At 40.9% G+C, this 19770-nt stretch overlaps 1 protein-coding gene across 6 annotated transcripts in view; it reads right to left on the bottom strand.

Annotated features, from left to right (window-relative positions):
* The window catches only part of LOC119972781 (arf-GAP with SH3 domain, ANK repeat and PH domain-containing protein 1-like), a 363380-nt gene that overhangs the window by 166834 nt on the left and 176776 nt on the right, over positions 1 to 19770 (bottom strand). For all 6 annotated transcript variants that reach the window (XM_038810147.1, XM_038810150.1, XM_038810143.1 and 3 more), the window contains exons 9-11: positions 18886 to 18971; positions 16968 to 17043; positions 1725 to 1811 (exon numbers count right to left, since the gene is read on the bottom strand). In XM_038810147.1, the coding sequence (XP_038666075.1) occupies positions 1725 to 1811; positions 16968 to 17043; positions 18886 to 18971 (249 nt within the window). The remainder of the gene's footprint in view (positions 1 to 1724; positions 1812 to 16967; positions 17044 to 18885; positions 18972 to 19770) is intronic.

Below are 19770 nucleotides of genomic sequence, written 5' to 3'. Positions count from 1 at the left end.
GGTTGGGTTCCGGGTATAGGGTGGATAAGTGGGTTTGAGTAGGGTGATCATTGCTCGGCACAACATCGAGGGCCGAAGGGCCTGTTCTGTGCTGTACTGTTCTATGTGCATGCTTGGTGGATTGGCCATGCTACATTGACCCTCAGTGTCTGGGGGTGTACCATTAAGTGGGGTTGCACTGAAAGGTAGTGGGTGCCTGGAACATGCTGCCGGAGGTGGTGGTGGAAGCAGGGACCATAGTGACATTTAAGGGGTATCTTGACAAATACATGAATAGGATGGGAATAGAGGGATAGGGACCCCGGAAGTGGAGATTTTAGTTTAGACAGGCAACATGGTCGGTGCAGGCTTGGAGGGCCGAAGGGCCTGTTCCTGTGCTGTACGTTTCATTGTTCTTTCCTCCCTTTCACCTCCTGATTCACAAATATTTCTGGGATATTATTTGTATCCTTTATAGTGAAGACAAACACAAAATATCTTTTCAGTCATCCACCATTCCCTTATTTTCTATTATTAATTATTCTATTCCCTTTCACTAGGGGATCAACACTCACCTTATCTTTTCCTTTTTAAATACCTGCAAAAACTCTTACTATCTGTTTTTACATTTCTAGTTAGCTTTCACTCGTACTCTAATTTCTCCCACCTTATTATTCTCTCAGCCATGCTTTTATTTATTTGTGCAATAATACGCATATTCTTTCAATTTGATACTACCTTTAACTTCTTTAGTTTGCCCCGGACGGTTCCCTTAGAGTATTTCTTTCTCACTAGAATGCATTTTTTCCTGAGCATGCCGAAATATCTCCTTAAATGTTTGCCATTGAATCTCCACTGACCTATTAATTAACCTAATTTCCCAGTTCACTTTAGCCAGCTCTGTCTTTATGCCCTTACAATTTATCTTATTTGTGTTTAAAATGCATGTCTTAGTTCCACTCCTCTGTCCATCAAACTGAATGTGAAATACAATCATATTATGATCACTGTTATCTAATGGCACTTTCACTATGAAGTCATTAATTCATCTCAACTCATTGAACAATGCTCTCTGGATGGTGCTCAAACGTGCTGCTCTATGAAACTGTCCTAAAACACCATGAACATCCAGACTACCTATGCCAATCTGATTTGTCCAATCTATCCGTAGATTAAGATCACCAATGATCATCTCCGTATCTTTTTCACATGTCCTCATTATTTTGTTTTGAATAACCTGTCCTATAGTGTGATTATTGTTAGGGGGCCTGCAAACAAACTCTGCCCCTGATTCCCTCCCTAACTCCCACAAGTGATTCTTATCTTTCTCTACCCAAACTAATTCTGCATCTTGATAGCCAGAACCAGGTAATCTCTCTCCATTGTACCAATGCCACCCTTAACTAACAGAGCTACTCCTCCACCTCTCCTAGCTTCCTGCCCTTCCCAAATGTCATGTACCCTTAAATATTCAGGTCCCAGTCTTCAATATCCTGCAGCCATATCTCTCTAATGGGTTACAACCCAAACTCAGCCATTGAGAATAATCAAGACATTGATTGAACATTGCCTTTCAAAACAATTAATGACATTATCCGAAGAAATTCAGATAAGACCAGAATTTATTTTAAAACGAGATGCAATGATTAACCAGCATATATGTCAGTCAAATCAGTATAGCCAAAACTATAGGTTGGAACAGTTGATTATGCAATGTAATTTCTTACTACTTCAAGTACACTTACCTCTTTTTGTTCAAGTTGCAGTGAAGATTTGAGCATGTCACGGAGTGTGCAAAGCTGCTTCTTTTCTTCATCCTGCGTTTGCTTGATCTGCAGGAAAAGACAAACACTAAAATTTAAATCTTGTCATTTCATAGAATTTACAGTGCAGAAGGAGGCCATTCAGCCCATCGAGTCTGCACCAGCTCTTTGAAAGAGAACCCTACCCAAGTCCACACCTCCACCCTATCCCCATAACACTAAGGGCAATTTTGAACACTAAGGGCAATTTAGCATAGCCAATCCACCTAACCTGCACATCTTTGGACTGTAGGAGGAAACCGGAGCACCCGGAGAAAACCCACACACACATGGGGAGAACGTGCAGACTCCGCACAGACAGTGACCCAAGCCGGGAATCGAACCTGGGACCCTGGAGCAGTGAAGCAATTGTGCTAACCACTATACTACCGTGCTGCCCTTATTTATCTGATACCAAAAAGTAAAATACAATAAGTTAGAATTATCAGTTTCTTCCGAATAAAACACTCAATGACCTATTTTGTAATTAGTTAAGCAGATTCTCAAAATAATCAACTAGGTAACCTCTTAGAAAACATGAATCTTTTAAAGCAGCTTATGCTCATACTTCATCTGTTTTAACCAAGAAAAATCCCTGTAGCAACTGCAAACATGATTTCTGCTAAGATTACTTTATTGAGATTTCCTCTTTCATCAAGTAAAATTTGACTCTGGTGGAAGAATATTGCTTTGCAATATGTTCGTGAGATTTATAGAGACTTCAGTATCCCTACTACTCTCCAAAATTAGTGGTTCTCAAACCTTTTTGGTTGAGGCATCGTCAAATCGTTAATCCATATCATTATACCATATAATCAACATAAATATGCAATAGAATGTTTAATAATGCTCAGATTGGGTGAAGGGAGAGTAGTAGTAAGAGGAAGCATGAGTGGTGGTGGGAGGCGAGGGGGCAGTGGAAAGAGAGAGCGGGAATGGGACATCCGAGTATTGGAGCTTTGAAGTAAACTAAGAGCACCAAGACAGCAGGAGCCCAGAGGAACAGAGCATGCATCTGCCTGGAGCTCATTCACTTACTCCTGACCACTAAACCAACACATTGGGATCCCTGTAAGAAAGTTTGCTCCTTCCTCCAAAAGCTAGTGTTTGAAACAAACATGTTGGACTTTCACCTGGTGTTGTAAGACTTCTTACTGTGCTCACCCCAGTCCAACGCCGGCATCTCCACATCATGTGGATCCCCGTCAAGTCTCTTTCATAAGAACTAGGAGCAGGAGTAGGCCATCTGGCCCCTTGAGCCTGCTCCGCCATTCAATGAGATCATGGCTGATCTTTTGTGGACTCAGCTCCACTTTCCGGCCTGAAAACCATAATCCTTAATCCCTTTTTTCTTCAAAAAACTATCTTTACCTTAAAAACATTTAATGAAGGAGCCTCAACTGCTTCACTGGGCAAGGAATTCCATAGATTCACAACCCTTTGGGTGAAGAAGTTCCTCCTAAACTCAGTCCGAAATCTACTTCCCCTTATTTTGAGGCTATGCCCCCTAGTTCTGCTTTCACCCGCCAGTGGAAACAACCTGCCCGCATCTATCCTATCTATTCCCTTCATAATTTTAAATGTTTCGATAAGATCCCCCCTCATCCTTCTAAATTCCAACGAGTACAGTCCCAGTCTACTCAACCTCTCCTCGTAATCCAACCCCTTCAGCTCTGGGATTAACCTCGTGAATCTCCTCTGCACACCCTCCAGTGCCAGTACGTCCTTTCTCAAGTAAGGAGACCAAAACTGAACACAATACACCAGGTGTGGCCTCACCAACACCTTATACAATTGCAGCATAACCTCCCTAGTCTTAAACTCCATCCCTCTAGCAATGAAGGACAAAATTCCATTTGCCTTCTTAATCACCTGTTGCACCTGTAAACCAACTTTCTGTGACTCATGCACGAGCACACCCAGGTCTCTCTGCACAGCAGCATGCTTTAATATTTTATTGTTTAAATAATAATCCCGTTTGCTGTTATTCTTACCAAAATGGATAACCTCACATTTGTCAACATTGTATTCCATTTGCCAGACCCTAGCCCATTCACTTAACCTATCCAAATCCCTCTGCAGACTTCCAGTATCCTCTGCACTTTTCGCTTTACCACTCATCTTGGTGTCATCTGCAAACTTGGACACATTGCCCTTGGTCCCCCAACTCCAAATCATCTATGTAGATTGTGAACAATTGTGGGCCCAACACGGATCCCTGAGGGACACCACTATCTACTGATCGCCAACCAGAGAAGCACCCATTAATCCCCACTCTTTGCTTTCTATTAATTAACCAATCCTCTATCCATGCTACTACTTTACCCTTAATGCCATGCACCTTTATCTTATGCAGCAGCCTTTTGTGTGGCACCTTGTCAAAAGCTTTCTGGAAATCCAGATATACCACAACCACTGGCTCCCCGTTATCCACTGCACTGGTAATGTCCTCAAAAAATTCCACTAAATTAGTTAGGCACGACCTGCCCTTTATGAACCCATGCTGCGTCTGCCCAATGCGACAATTTCTATCCAGATGCCTCGCTATTTCTTCCTTGATGATAGATTCCAGCATCTTCCCTACTACCAAAGTTAAGCTCACTGGCCTATAATTTCCTGCTCTCTGCCTACCTCCTTTTTTAAACAGTGGTGTCACGTTTGCAAATTTCCAATCCACCGGGACCACCCCAGAGTCTAGTGAATTTTGGTAAATCATCACGAGTGCATCTGCAATTTCCCTAGCCATCTCTTTAGCACTCTGGGATGCTTTCCATCAGGGCCAGGAGACTTGTCTACCTTTAGCCCCATTAGCTTACCCATCACTACCTCCTTAGTGATAACAATCCTCTCAAGGTCATCACCTGTCATAACCTCATTTCTATCAGTCACTGGCATGTTATTTGTGTCTTCCACTGTGAAGACCGACCCAAAAAACCTGTTCAGTTCCTCAGCCATTTCCTCATCTCCCATTATTAAAACTCCCTTCTCATCCTCTAAAGGACCAATATTTACCTTAGCCACTCTTTTTTGCTTTATATATTTGTAAAAACTTTTGCTGTCTGCTTTTATATTCTGAGCAAGTTTAAACTCATACTCTATCTTACTCTTCTTTATAGCTTTTTTAGTAGCTTTCTGTTGCCCCTTAAATATTTCCCAGTCCTCTAGTCTCCCACCAATCTTTGCCACTTTGTATGCTCTTTCCTTCAATTTGATACTCTTCCTTATTTCCTTAGATATCCACAGTCGATTTTCCCTCTTTCTACCGTCCTTCCTTTTTGTGGGTATAAACCTTTGCTGAGCACTGAAAAATCGCTTGGAAGGTTCTACACTGTTCCTCAACTGTTCCACCATAAAGTCTTTGCACCCAGTCTACCTTAGCTAGTTCTTCTCTCATCCCATTGTAATCTCCTTTGTTTAAACACAAAACACTAGTATTTGATTTTACCTTCTCACCCTCCATCTGTATTTTAAATTCCACCAAATTCGACCCTTAGTTTGAGATCCACTGTCCAAAATGACAGTCATTAATAGCAACTCTTAACAATTATACAACATACCTCTGGATGTTTAAGAAAACTGGCAATGGTCAACTTTATATGTATTTGAACATAGTGAAAATAATGCTAGTCAATCTATCAATCCAATTAGATGGCTTTTTATGCACTTTAAAATTAACATATGTTCAAATTCATTTGGAGTTCAACAATGCCTTTATTAAGATACTCAGTGAAAATTCAAAATCAAAGCTATCAAGAAATACAACCTGTTTGTTTTGGTTTTTTATTATTGTATATCTAAATAACTTTCCTCTGTGAAAGCTACAAAAAATGTTACAATGACGGATGGACTCACGAATAGGACTTCTGCAAGAATGGACAAAATAAAAGATCACCAACCAATTTTTAATAATCATCAACATTGGTTTTTAATATGTACAAATAGCAGCCAGAGCTCTGCCAAGGTATTGATATGTCCTATCTTATTCTTTGAAAGAAATTCAACCTATCCATGGGCAAAGCAAACTGCAGCCATCCCACAGAACAAAAAACATCTAGGACCATTTTCTTTGATGAAATTTGCATCATGTGGCCAGGTTATTTTTATATACTGCATTAAACTTTAAATGGTGGTGTGGTGGGGCAGTGGTTAGCACCCCTGTCTCTGAACCAGAAACTCTGGGTTCAAGTGCCATCCCAGGACTTGAAGGCCAAGGAAGGTGCATTCAAAGCATGGCAACAGACTGAGTATCAACCTACAAAATCCTTCCAACACACGTCATTGTAAGAGGAGACACTCTTGGTCAGCCATGTTTGATGCGGAGCTGGCCTCTCAAGCTTCAAGCCTCTGGCCACAGGCTAGCAACCCTTTTCAGGAAAACCTTGCAATGGGAACAGCAGTGCAGGAAGAAAAACAACAATAATTACACTACAAGGACAAATCACCTCTACATTACAAAATTAAGCTTTTACCTCATGCATTCTGCTGTTTGAACTTTTCACACATAACTGGATTTCCATATCATACGGGAATCTGCCATATTTATCTGCAGCTTGAAAATAACCATGTCTGGTCTTTATTTGGATTAGGGTTGCTAATATAAAAGCCTGGAATAAGCACTCTTGGCTTAACTTTGTAACATGCTGTTACAAAGCCTATCTTTTAATCTGTGCTGAATTTTTGAATTTTGTACTAACTGGAACGCAAGGTGTCAATACTAATGGTTGCACAAAGCATTGTCAGCAGAAAATCACTAGTTCAGAACAGATGAGTTGTCGGAGAAAGATTCAACAAGGTAGAGGCCGTTTGTGACCTCCACAAATGATTAATTGGTAATTGGATAATTGTGGAATTGTCGGTTTTATCGGAGTAGAATGACGTTGGTACAAGGGAGGCGTTTCTACTGTGAATTAAAAGCTTCATGGATTGCACCCTCACCCCAGTGCTTACAAGGGAATGATCTGCAACACAAACCAGCGCTTTGGTGCTTGCATGCGTTGAGAATGCTGATCACAGTCACATCTGGTTAGGATCAGTTCTGGATGGTGCTAACATCCTGATCTTGGAATCTCCAGGTCATATTATGGCATGGTTTGTTCTGAAAGAAGGTGTTAGTTACACAAAGCACATAGTAGCAGCTAAACTTTAGTCTCTGTCCGTTCACATTTATCTTTCCCAGACCATGATGTCTAAGGCAGGAGAGCTATGCCTCATAGTCCAAGCACTCTCTTGTATTGAAATCCCCCTGGTCAGTAAAGATGTTCTGACTTGGGGATTCTGTTGATAGCAGTGTTAAGCTCCTCACAGGACTGCTCTTTCGCCTGAAGCATTGCAACATAGATACTCATGAGTTTAACTGCCCCGATTTAAGTTTAAGGCAGGTGGGGAGAACATGCTCTGAACCATTTGTGGGAGGAGTGTTCTAGCATTGAGAATAGTGACTTCCTTGCACGTTTCTGCTGAACCCTTCCCCTGCCAGGTGAATGTGTAATGTTTTTCTTTCAGTGATCCGTTCTCAGCATCCCTACAAGTCACCAAGCTAGCCATGTCAACATTCAGCCTATAAAGTTCCTTGTTGATCACAGCTGTATTGCATACATTATTGACCACCTAAGATCATCTGCCAGTTCTATGCATGTGATCCTGATGATCCTGCTTACTAAAGAATTGACACCAGACAATACATAACACAGCTGACCACGAAGGTGTAACCACCGTTATACGAGGCGAAGGCTGCCATATTAAGGATATTCATCCAATTGTTTGCAATGGCTGACTTCGTGACAAGGTATCTGAAGGTGAGCTCACATGCTGTCTGGTCATAGATTAGATGATAGGGCTCATCAAGGGTTTGTAGCTTTGACAGACTATTGCCTTTGAGACAGGACCATTGATTAGTGAGAGTTTTATACGATGGAAAGCTTGAAACAAGCAGGGCATGGGAAGGCACAGACTTCCATTTGGAAATATACAGGCAGTTAGTATTTGCAGCAACTTACTGCAAGGCTAAACTTTTTAAGTTGCCTTAATAAATATCCTGCAAGTTTTATTAAAACATTCAGCCTGTCACTGTCGGCTAGATTGAGCTTGGAGTAAACATACATCTGTTAAATGTTTTCATTGTAACAGAGAGTGGTGTATTTATTACTTTTCAAACTCAAGGAGCGTAGAAAAGTATGTATTTTACATTAAAGGAGCACAGATGAGCATGTATTTTACAATGTTATATTTTAATTCATCCACCTTGAACAAACATTTGTTGATCAAAATCTTGTATCTTCTCTTGGCAAGTGTGTATCCACATTGGCATTCAAACAGAAGAGCCACAGATTACATTCCATTAGTGAAACACAGAAAAAGAGTTTTCTGCTGTGCCCCTGGAAGTGTCAGCATCATTTACCTAAATATAGGGCAGGAAAGACACTGCAGATCATTTTGGAGACTAGGTCTACTTATGGGAGTGACCTGTCATGCTGAACACGAGAAAATCATTTCACAGTAGAAAACAAAGCAGTAAATAAGGTTTGAATTGTACAGTAAATGAAAGAGAACAAAAATCACAGGATGTGATATTGAACCCACTGGTTGTCATTCATCTAAAGTCCATAGTTCTATTTGTCACATTACAAGGCACTCATCATAACACATCAAAGGGTGAACCATCTGATATTTGGCATCAAGATACTGAATTACAATAAGATACTACTGAAGTCATTTTTTTCTTTTTTAATCACAGGAGAAGACTGCCAGGTATTCAACATCATTCATGGTCTTCACAAATTGAAAGGCAGGAATCTTTTTGTAAATTGAGGATTGTGAATGTTCTGAATGGACGCCTCACGAAATGACTGTGGATTATATTTGTAAAAAGATTGGTCAAAGAGCTAAGTTTTTGGAAGTCTTAAAATAAGGAAGAGTGGCAGAGAGGCAAGGAGGAATTCCCAGAGTTTAGGGCCCAAGCAGTTAAAGACAGGGTCGCCAATGGTGGAGCACTTAAAATTGAGGATGCACAAGAGGTCAGAATTAAATGAGCACAGATATCTCATATCTGGGCTGGAGGAGAGACAGGGGAAGTCACAGAGGGAGTAAGAGAATTTTAAAATCGAGGCACTGCTTGATGAGAAGCTGATGTGATGCAGCCTCTGAGAATTACTAAGGAATGGGGTAGAGTTGGGCTAAGGAATCAAATTTGTGGCAGGGAGGGACAATAATGGTTGCAGTCTTTCCAAAATTTAATTGGGGGAAATTTTTGCTCATCCGGTAGTGGATGTCACAAAAAGTCATCTGATAATTTAACAGCAATGCAGGTTTCAAAAGAGATGATGGTGAGGTAGTGATGCGAGTCATGAGCATACGTGCAAAAATCAATGTTGCATTTTTGGACATGTCGCCAAGACGCAGCATGCAACTGAGAAACAGGAGGCCAAAGATAGATCCATAGGGGACAAGAGGTAATGTCATGGGAGCAGCAATAGCAACCACTGACCCTCTGGCTATGATTAGACAGATAAGAGTGGAAATAAGTGCAGACTCACCCAGCTAGACAACTGTAGAGAGGTGCTGGTGGAGGATGGTGTGGTCAACTGTGTCAAAGTTGCAGAAAGATCAAGATGAACAATAAGGGGTAGTTTACCTTGGTCACATCACACAGCATGTCATTTATGGCTTTGGTAAGCGCTATTTCAGTACAGAAAACTGACTTCAGGGATTCCAACATGGAGTTCCAGGAAATATGGGCATGGATTTGGGATGCAACAAGTTGAAGCACTTTGAAGAGGAAAGGATGGTTGGACTGAGGTGGTGGTTTGCAAGGATGGAGGAGTGTTGCTGGCAGATTTAAAGGACAAAGGGACAATACTTTAAGGGAGTCATTAAAAATATCAACTAGCACGGACACCGGCAAAGTTAGTTGGATGGTCAATGCTTTAGTGGTAACAGGGTCTAATACTTTGTATAACTCAAACAGTACACAACTTTATCGCTACATTGTCATGTTTGGACTTTTCCAAACTTTACTTGGTTTTTTCTCTTTATTTATTGCATAACTCTTGTTCATCAGAGAGTCAAAAAAGAATGAACCTTCTTTCTATAGTGCAGCACCCAGAGCTGCAGACATGCTGCATGTGCAATTTGATCAGTGCATTTAAAAACCTCAGTATAGTCTCTGTAGATAGGTATCCAAAAGATTTGGGATGAGGGAAAAAAATATTAACTTAGAATTAGTTTTTATCCACTGAAGGAATTAAAACTCATCAGTATCGATCTGCATTACATATATAAGCTGTTTCGCTGAAGTTGCCAATTGTAAGAAGACACACTAAGGAAACAATCTGCCTGGGGCCAGTTCTCGGGTTAGAGTCAGAAGCCTGTAATAACAATGTGGAATATTCTCCCATTTTCTCTGATGCCAGGGTGTCTGGAGATAATGGAAGGGAGTCAAGTATCACATAGAGCCGTTTGGCTGTTGCAGCCTCCATACTTCAAGAGGAACCATTAAACAGCAGGGATTCGCGACGGGGGACTGATAGGCGCAAACCAGATGACGGACCACTGAGATAAATATTAGGAGACCGCATGTATGTGTCTTTGCACTGACTGGACATGGATACCTTGTAACAAATGATTGTTATGTGCTAATTTCTTGACAAAGTATATCTGTCTGTACAATTCTTGAATCAGTGCTCTCTGGCATGCCATTTGGAACCTCATTATGATTGTAATAAAGGCCTTGTTTATAACTCCAAAAGTCTTTGTGAAGGTGAAGTAGACAACAGTCGAATAGCTATATAATTTCCCCTTAGCACCCAACATTTTACTTGCTTTTAAATTGAGTTTTCGCAATGTCTCAACATTGAAAGTCCATAACTTCCAAATCTTTTTCACTTTCTCTTCTCGTTACGGTATACTTAACCCAAAATCTTGGAGCCTTCAATTATTAAGCTTAAAAATGATTTTTTTCCCCAATTTATATTGCTGTTTACAACAAAATAGACAAATCAGTGCTCTAAGCTTCCACAACAAGGGAAAACCAAACCATTTCTCCTGTTGGAGAAATCGGGATCCCATTGTTAGATTAACCATCCGGTTTTAGCAGTGAGAATTACTAGAACTCAGTGGAAATTTAAGTTAAAACTTCTCAGGTGCAAATAAGAATTGTTTGATTTGTCTTCTATTGATTACAATTGAGTGTCATTTAAAATCTTATTATCTAGTAAGTCCAGCCAGCGTAGGACTCACAGAGGCAATTTGTAGACAATTGAACTTTCAAACAATCACAGAAATGATTTTCTTGCTCAGGCAAACAGCTCACAATAACTTTAAAAGTCAAAGTCTGAAAATGAAATATGAAAGACGTGGAGACAGCGAATAGTAAAGTATAGATGATTCATGAAAAAGAGAGAGAGAGAGAGAATGATCCAGATACAAATGGCCAAACAAAACCTCACAGTTATACTGTATCATATCTGTCTTCAACCATCTAATTACACCCCTATGCAATCCTAATTGGTTTGGGTTAGAGTCAAATACATTTGATTTGATGGTAAGCTGTCCATCTTCCATATGCAGTATTAGTCTAAAATCGTTCAAGATGAATTCCTGTTTGAATTATGGAATGCGATTTAGTATCGCCAGAGGCCTGAACTGGTTTGTTGCTGACTTGACTGTTCTTTTAGGTTCTATACTGTTGCTATGCTGTTGTCATGGCCTTGGACTGCACTTTATCTTGCAAATGTATTTGTTAGAACAATGGGACTCAGTAGAGTGAGTTTTGCTGAAATGACTTATGCTGAATGTGTTTTGAAATGACCTGCAGTTATGAGAGTGCTGAAATTCTTAATATTAAATGGATAAACTGGGGTTTAATAGACATGGGGCTTAATGTTTTTACCTATCAGATGTATTAGAAATAGTTGGCTTCTACAATAGCGTGGCAGGAAACCAATAATCATCACTTTAACCCTATTTCCATACAATTAACGGGATCCACCCCATATCCAACTGCCTCCCGTAACGAAGTCACCTCCCCAACAGGTGGTCGCACTGGCGCCAATTAGTACTCCTTTTCAAAAATGTGAACCTGGTAGAAGGACTGCTGGGGGATCCTAAGAGGTGAGCAACCATCTTCACTCACAGGCAATGAGCCCGGGGGCATTGTGCATGCTGCCCCTGTGCTCGGATGGGGGTGGGGAAAACCGGGAGAGTGCTGCCCTTGTTAGGGGTGGACTACCATGGGGGGCTGTGGGTACTGGGGCCAAGGGGCAACCCTAGTCCTTGCCAGTCAGCGCCACTGACCACCCTTAAAACTCACACTGACTGCAAAGGCCTCTGTCTGTCCGGCTGAAGACTACTGTTCATAGGGGATTGGCATCGTGGTTAAGTGAGCACTTCTCACATCCCAAGTGGATCCCCATAGCTGGGCGAACTATGTAGCATGTGGGGCACATTGCTTTGCATCCCAATAACACTTTGATGCATAGACACTGTGCTTGAACACTGTGGGAGGAGCACCACCTATGCAGCAGCCAATCTCTGTACACCCAAGGGGTGGGCCCAGCCTCTGGCACATAGAATTGAATAATAGAATTTACAATGCAAAAGGCCATTCGGCAAATCGAATCTGCATCGATGCACTGAAAGAGCACCCTACTTAAGCCCATGTCTCCACCTATTCCCGTAACCCCACTGAACCTTTTGGACACCAAGGGTCAATTTAGCATGGCCAATCCACCTAATGTACACATCTTTGGACCGTGTGAGGAAACCGGAGCACCCGGAGGAAACCCATGCACACACGGGGAGAACGTGCAGACTCCACACAGAGAGTGACCCAAGCCGGGAATCGAACCTGGGTACCTGGAGCTGTGAAGCAATTGTGCTAACCACTATGCTACCGTGCTGCCAATATACATCTGCTTGGTTTGAATGCAGCTCTCCAACTGAAAATGAAACTAAGGCACAGAGACAAAACAACTCACAGCTCAAAGCGAAAGTAAAAAGCCGAGCAGAGCCCAAGTCCACCCCCAAAATTACATCACTGCAGACATTTGATAAAACAGACTTTTCTGAAAGAGACTCTCACATGAAAATGCACACTCCCCTCCTAATGTCTGCATCAGCTCTGGGTGAACCTGTTCTAGTGGCTCAGTTTCTGACTGGGACCAAGCAGAGCGCTGGGATCCAGCAGCCCTCTGACTGCTGTCTCATCTGTGATGTGCAGCAGCAACTGTGTGGTGCTCACCAGAATGTGCCCCAGAAGCCTGATCACTAATGTTGCCCACCGAGTTGTGTGTCTCTGTGCAGTACACTCACAAATGTGTAGAGTTCCTTTCTCCATTTCTGTTCCCTTTAATATTTTGAAACTTGAATCACCCCATGCCGTCTAAAATTCTAGGGAACACACCCCAATTTGTGTATCACTCCTCATATTTTAATTCTTGGAATGCAGGCATCATTCTCATAAATCTACGCAGCTTTCCCTCCAAAGGCAATATAAACTAAGGTGTGGTGTCCAGCGCTTCTCTCACTACTGCAGATTGATCTAACCAGGGCTTCACAGCTGAGGCATGATTTCTACCCCTCTCGTATTCTCCACCTCGATATATAAATGGCAACATTTTGCTTGTCTTTTTGATTACTTTCTGTATCTGTTCATTTAATTTAATGATCTATGTACTTGGACCCTCAAGTCTCTTCGGCCCTCCACTGTTTCTAGCTTATCGCCATTTAAAAAGAATCTTGCTCTTTTTTACATCCCAAGTGCATGAGCTCACATTTGGCGACATTGAAATCCATTTGTCACAATTTTTGCCCGGTCACTTAATCTTTCAATATCTCTTCATAATCATATGCTTCCATCTATACTACATACACTACCATCTATCTTTGTGCCATTATTAAGTATGGATACATGGCTTTCTATCACATCATCGATGTCTTTAATGAATAAAATGAGTAGTTGAGGCCTCAAACACAATCTTTGCGGGATACCATGAAAAGCCTTCTGTAAATTCAGAGTATCTGTCTATTATCCCTGCTCTCTGTCTCCTGCCATTCAGCCAATTTTCCAACCAGGTCAATAATTTGCCGTTAATTCTATGAGCTTCAACTTCAGTTAACAATAACCTATGAGGAAGGGCTTTTCAAGTATCTTCAGGAAGTCCATATATGTAATATCTGAAAACATTCCCCTGTCCACACTACCACAGCCAACTATTGAAAACATTCAGTCAAATTTGTCATGCAAGACCTACACTTTATAAATCCATGTTGGCTGTCTCTAAATGCATAAAATGTCATGGTGTTCAGTCACCTATTCCTAAAGTAGACTCCAGCAATTTCATGACAGCAAATGTTAGGTTAACTGGCATTCTGATTTATCCCTCTCACCTTTCTTGAACAGCAGAGTAGCATGCACAATTTAAAGCAATGATTCCCAAATCAAGAGAAATGTGGAAGATTATACTAAAGCAAGTAAAATCAAGAAGTCATCATTTGTACTTTGGAAACAGACATCAAAAGTTTAGTTTTAAAAATGACAAGAGTAGAATCTTTTTAACCAACTTTCAATTCTAAAACGTTTCTTTTGTTTCTTTATCCCCTCTTAAAGATACCAGTTCACTTTTGGATGCTGGTGCCAGATGTCCACTGCTACTTCATCCGGGTGGTTATTCTTTATTAGTAAACCTAAATAGTGAATGTTGTAGGCCGTTCAACCCAAGAGAGATCACAGGCAAGACTAAAACCATACTCACCAGCAGGAAAACCCTGATCAGGATTGCTCATCAGGATCACTCAGCTCCTGACCTCATTACATCCTTGGTTCAAACATGTACAAAAGAGCTGAACTCCAGAGGTGAGGTGAGAGTGGCAGCCCTTGATTCAAGCAAGCATTTGACTGAGTGCGGCATTAAGGGGGCTCTCACAAAACTGGATCAGTTGTGGATCTGGATCAAATCTCTGTGTTTGGAGTCATACCTAGCACAAGGGAAGATGGTTGTCGTTGTTGGAGGTAAATCATCTCAGTTCTAGAACATCACTGCAGGATCATCACCTCAGAGTAGTGCCTTAGGCAAAACTTAGGCTGCTTCATCAATGACCTTTCTTCCAACAGAGGTAAGAATAGTCTCTGATGATTGCACAATGTTCAACACCATTCATGACTGTTTAGATACTAAAGCAGTCCACGTTCAAATGCAGCAAGACCTCAAACAATATCCAGGCTTAGCTGACAAGTGGCAAGGAACATTCATGCCACACAAGTGCCAGACAATGATCATCTCCAACATGAGAGTATCCAACCATCTCTCCATGATGTTCAATGCCATTACCTGGGGGTTACCATTGACCAGAAACTGAACTGGACTAGCCATATGGGGAAGCAGTAGCGTAGTGGTATTGCCGCTGGACTAGTAAGCCAGAGGCCAAGAGTCATGCTCTGGGGACCTGGGTTCGAATCCCACCATGGCTGATAGTGAAATTTTAATTCAATAAAAAAAAAATCTAGAATTAAAAGGTGAACGTGAAATAATTATCGATTGTCATAAAAACCCAGCTGGTTCACTAATGTCCTTTCGGAAAGGAATCTGTCGACCTTACCTGCTCTGGTCTACATGTGACTCCAGACCCACAGCAATGTGGTTCACTCTTAAATGCCCCAAGGGTTGAGCAATAAAAAAATGCTGGCCCATCCAGCGACCCCCCCTCCCCACAATCCCGTGAACAAATAAAAAAAGAAATATACATATAAATACTATGGCTCCCAGAACAGGTCTAGGAGCCCACCTGACCCCCAAAGCCTGCACACAATCTGCAAGGCACAAGTCAGGAGTGAAATGGAATATTCTCCACTTGCTTGGATAAATGCAGCTCCAACAACAGTCAAGAGGCTCAACAGCATTGAAGAAAAGACAGTCCACTTGATTGACACCTCATCCACATTTACTCGCTCCAATACAGACGCACAATGGCAGCTGTGTAGCACCTACAAGCTGCACTGCAACAACGTACCACGGCTGCTTAGACAGCACGTTTCAAACCCATGAAAGCTATCATTTAGATGGGTATGGGTAGCAGATGCATGGAAACACCACCACCTGCAAGTTCTCCTCCAAGCCACACACCATCCTGATTTGGAACTATATCACCGTTCCTTCACTGTTACTGGGTCAAAATCCTGGAACTTCGTCTCTAAAGTCACTTTGGGTGCACTTCAACCACCTGGACAGCAGCAGTTAAATAAGGCAGCTCTGAACACCTTCTCAAAGGCTGATCGGGATGGGCAATAAATGTTGGCCCAGCCAGCAATGCCCACATGCAATGAATGAATCAAAAAATAATAATCCTTGAATGATTGCCCCTGCCCAACTTCAAGGGCACTTAGATCAACTGTTTCACCTCCATTGCATGAGCCAGCTACTTCAAATTAAGTACGAAATCATGGGAATACTTCAGCAACATAGTGCCTTTGCCAAATTTAGGAGCCAGAAATGATTTAACTATGCAACTCTATGATGTTCAGCAGCCATTTCGTCGATGTTTTTGTTAAAACTGTCTGTAAATACAAATTTTTGTTTTTGATAAATTTATTCCAGTTTAAATAAGCCATTTCAGCACAGTGGTCAAGGCCAACAGAAGCCCCAAAAAGAGATCTTCCCTGTCAACACAGGGGCCACTAAATCTCACAGGACAGTCAGAATTTGAGCGGACGTGGTCTCAGTTTCCTGGTGGAGGGGGTATGGGGGTCTTTTACTTAAATGGGTGATTGGGGTGCCCCGATCTTGGGATTACTGACCTTTCCAGTGTCTTTAGCCCCTGCCCCTGTGAATCCTGTTTCCTCATTAAAACTGTACAGAGTATTGTTCAATGCGGCAAGAAGAACCGACTGTGAAGCTTGCGAGCTTCTCACCAGTTTTCTCACCTGAACCAACACGCTGTGCATTTTTGGGAAGATTCCGCCCACTGCATCTGAGTTCTACTGCTAAAGGGTAATACAATATATAACTTAGAACAGATGGAGACAATACACGTGTTCAGCATTTTATGCAATTGCTGAAAATTGTCAAATTAACTGTCTAAATCAGCTCACCATGCAAGTAGCAAACTTAAACAATGAGTTAGTGATTGGCAAAATTGAATAATAACACATTCAACTATTATGTCATGAGAAACTTTTTCAAATATATTACTTACGTTGTATAAATCAGCAGCCAGTTTTTCGATATACTGTTTCAGCTTATCTGCTGTTTTTAAGCCATCCTGAAAAAAACTTGGAAAAAAAACATTTGAGAATCGGAGTTAGTGATAAAATTGTAATCACTGAAGACCTGGCTTCACCTCATTTGTAAAATGCAAGTTTCTGAATTTTTCCTCCCACGTTCTTGGTTAGTCTAATTTTCTTTATGTGAAGCAATATATGAAACAAGAACATAATGATAGGATTAGAAATCAAAGCCATTTCAAAGATTCTCAGTCACTTATAACTTTTGTACATACAATATTGCCAGAAAATGTGCGTGAACAGTTAGTGGATGCCTCTCATTTTTCATACTAACCACAGTTCAATCTGTAGATATTTTTAAGCAATTTTCAAAATGAACAACAACAAAATGTATTTGTAAGTAACAGCATATGGCTTCTACATGAATATCTGCAAACAATTGCAATATCAGATTTAAAAATTTACCACACTAACAAATATTTACATAAAAATAAAGCATGCAGAGTAGCTTTGGTCTCTAATTTTACAGAAATATATTCCTACATTACAGTAGCAAGTATACTTCAAAGGTATGTAATTGATTGTAAAGCACACTGGGATATTGCAACCAGCATAATTAAGGACCCCACGCACCCCGGACATACTCTCTTCCACCTCCTTCCGTCTGGAAAAAGATACCAAAGTTTGAGGTCACGTACCAACCGACTCAAGAACAGCTTCTTCCCTACTGCCATCAGACTTTTGAATGGACCTACCTCGTATTAAGTTGATCATTTCTTTACACCTTGCAATAACTGTAACATTATATTCTGCAGAGTATCCTTCCTTCCTTATGTATGGTATGCATTGTTTGTACAGCATGCAAGAAACGATACTTTTCACTGTATACTAATACATGTGACAATAATAAATCAAAATCAAATCAAATCAAAATCTTAAAAAGCACTATGTAAATGTTTAAGTGTTGTGTTAGTCTTTCAGGTTTTATTCATCCTCTTAGCATTTTAGTTTTTTAACTATCGTTATTTAGTTCATAAAATATAGAACCATAGAATCCTTAGTGCAGGAGGCCATTCGGCCCATCGAGTCTGCACCGACCCTTGGAAAAAGCATCCTACCAAGGCCCATGCCTCCACCCTATCTCTGTAACCCCGCCGAATCCTTTGGACAATATGGGGCAATTTAGTATGGCCACTCCACCTAACCTGCACGTCTTTGGACTGTGGGAGGAAAAGGGAGCACCCAGAGAAATCCCACATAGACACGGGGAGGAAGTACAAACTCCACAGTCACCCGAGGCCGGAATTGAACCCGGGTCCCTTGCGCAATGAGGCAGCAGTACAAACAATTGTGCTAGTGTGCCGCCCATAGGTTTATTACAAATTATTCCGGATTTAATTAAGGTTTTTAAACAAAAGGCTTTTGCATACCACCATGAAAATACTTGTTAAAGTGCTGCTCTGACATCTTTTTCCTTCAAAAATACCATGGTGTTGCTCTTCCTTTTACTTCATTATGTCTGGAATGACTTACTCAGTCTCCTACACTTATTTTATCTCCTCCCAGGATCTCAAAACTGTGGAATTCATTACGCTCTTCAGCTATTTCTTCATACCATAAGCTCAGCTTCTTAAAATTGAAACTTAGCATCACTTAATCACTGCATTCTGATTTTTCTGACCTTTCCCTTTGCTCTTTTTGCCAGTATCATTTTGAAGTGCACTGACAGTTGTAATATAAGAATAGAGGTAGGAGCAAACGCAGTGTGCAAACACGCAAAACACCAGCACTGGACCAGCTTATCCCGTGGTAGGTGGATTATATATGGATGTAGTTACTGATCGAAAATCATGCAAGGCTAACAAATAGAGATTTTTAAAAAAGACTTACTTGCATTGTGCATGGTAATATTTGATGAGATTTTGGAGCAGATCTACGCCCTTTTTTGTCTTGATTTCATTCACTTTGATGAGATACTAGCCAAAGAAAGGCAGATTTCAAAAATATCAGCACAAGGTTCTTAATTACAAAAACATTGACAAGTAAATCATCAGATGCAATACAAACAATTCATTATTCTAGCTGCCTTTCAAAGGACTCATTTGCATTGTATCAATAAGAAGTTAATATTTAAAGTTTCAGTTACAATTAACTTTATGCCAAATTAAAAGAACATGACAAAGCGTTGCATATTTCATTAGCATAATCATATTCACATTACTTATTTGTTTTGCAGGACTAAATGACTTACAGGACACCATTCATTTTATTGACAAAATAATTAAATTACCAAAGAACATGTGACTATAATAAACATTGACAAAACTTCAAAAATTAAGCTAATTCAACTTTTTCCAAACAGAAATTTCAGCAGCAATGCAGCATATCAAAAAAACAAAATGCTGTGATGCAAAATGATGGGTTTATGCCAATTAACCAAAATTAGTTACCACTAAAGATTATTTTCTGGGGGCAGCACGGTGGCACAGTGGTTAGCATTGCTGCCTAAGGCGCTGAGGACCTGGGTTCGAATCCCGGCCCTGGGTCACAGTCCGTGTGGAGTTTGCACATTCTCCCCGTGTCTGCGTGGGTTTCACCCCCACAACCCAAAGATGTGCAGGATAGGTAGATTGGCCACTCTAAATTTATATTAAAAAAAAGATTTTTTTCTCATTTGCTGAAGTGAGATAGAAAGTGATTGCAAGTATAATCAGGTTTTCCCATTTTGGGGAATGATTCAACAGGCAGTTGTGAGTCTTATATACCTCACAACCT

The sequence above is a fragment of the Scyliorhinus canicula genome, chromosome 10 (genome assembly GCF_902713615.1).
Source record: "Scyliorhinus canicula chromosome 10, sScyCan1.1, whole genome shotgun sequence".
Lineage (NCBI taxonomy): Eukaryota > Metazoa > Chordata > Chondrichthyes > Carcharhiniformes > Scyliorhinidae > Scyliorhinus > Scyliorhinus canicula.
Note: the sequence above shows the minus strand (reverse complement) of the source record. Positions and strands in the feature narration are given on the sequence as shown.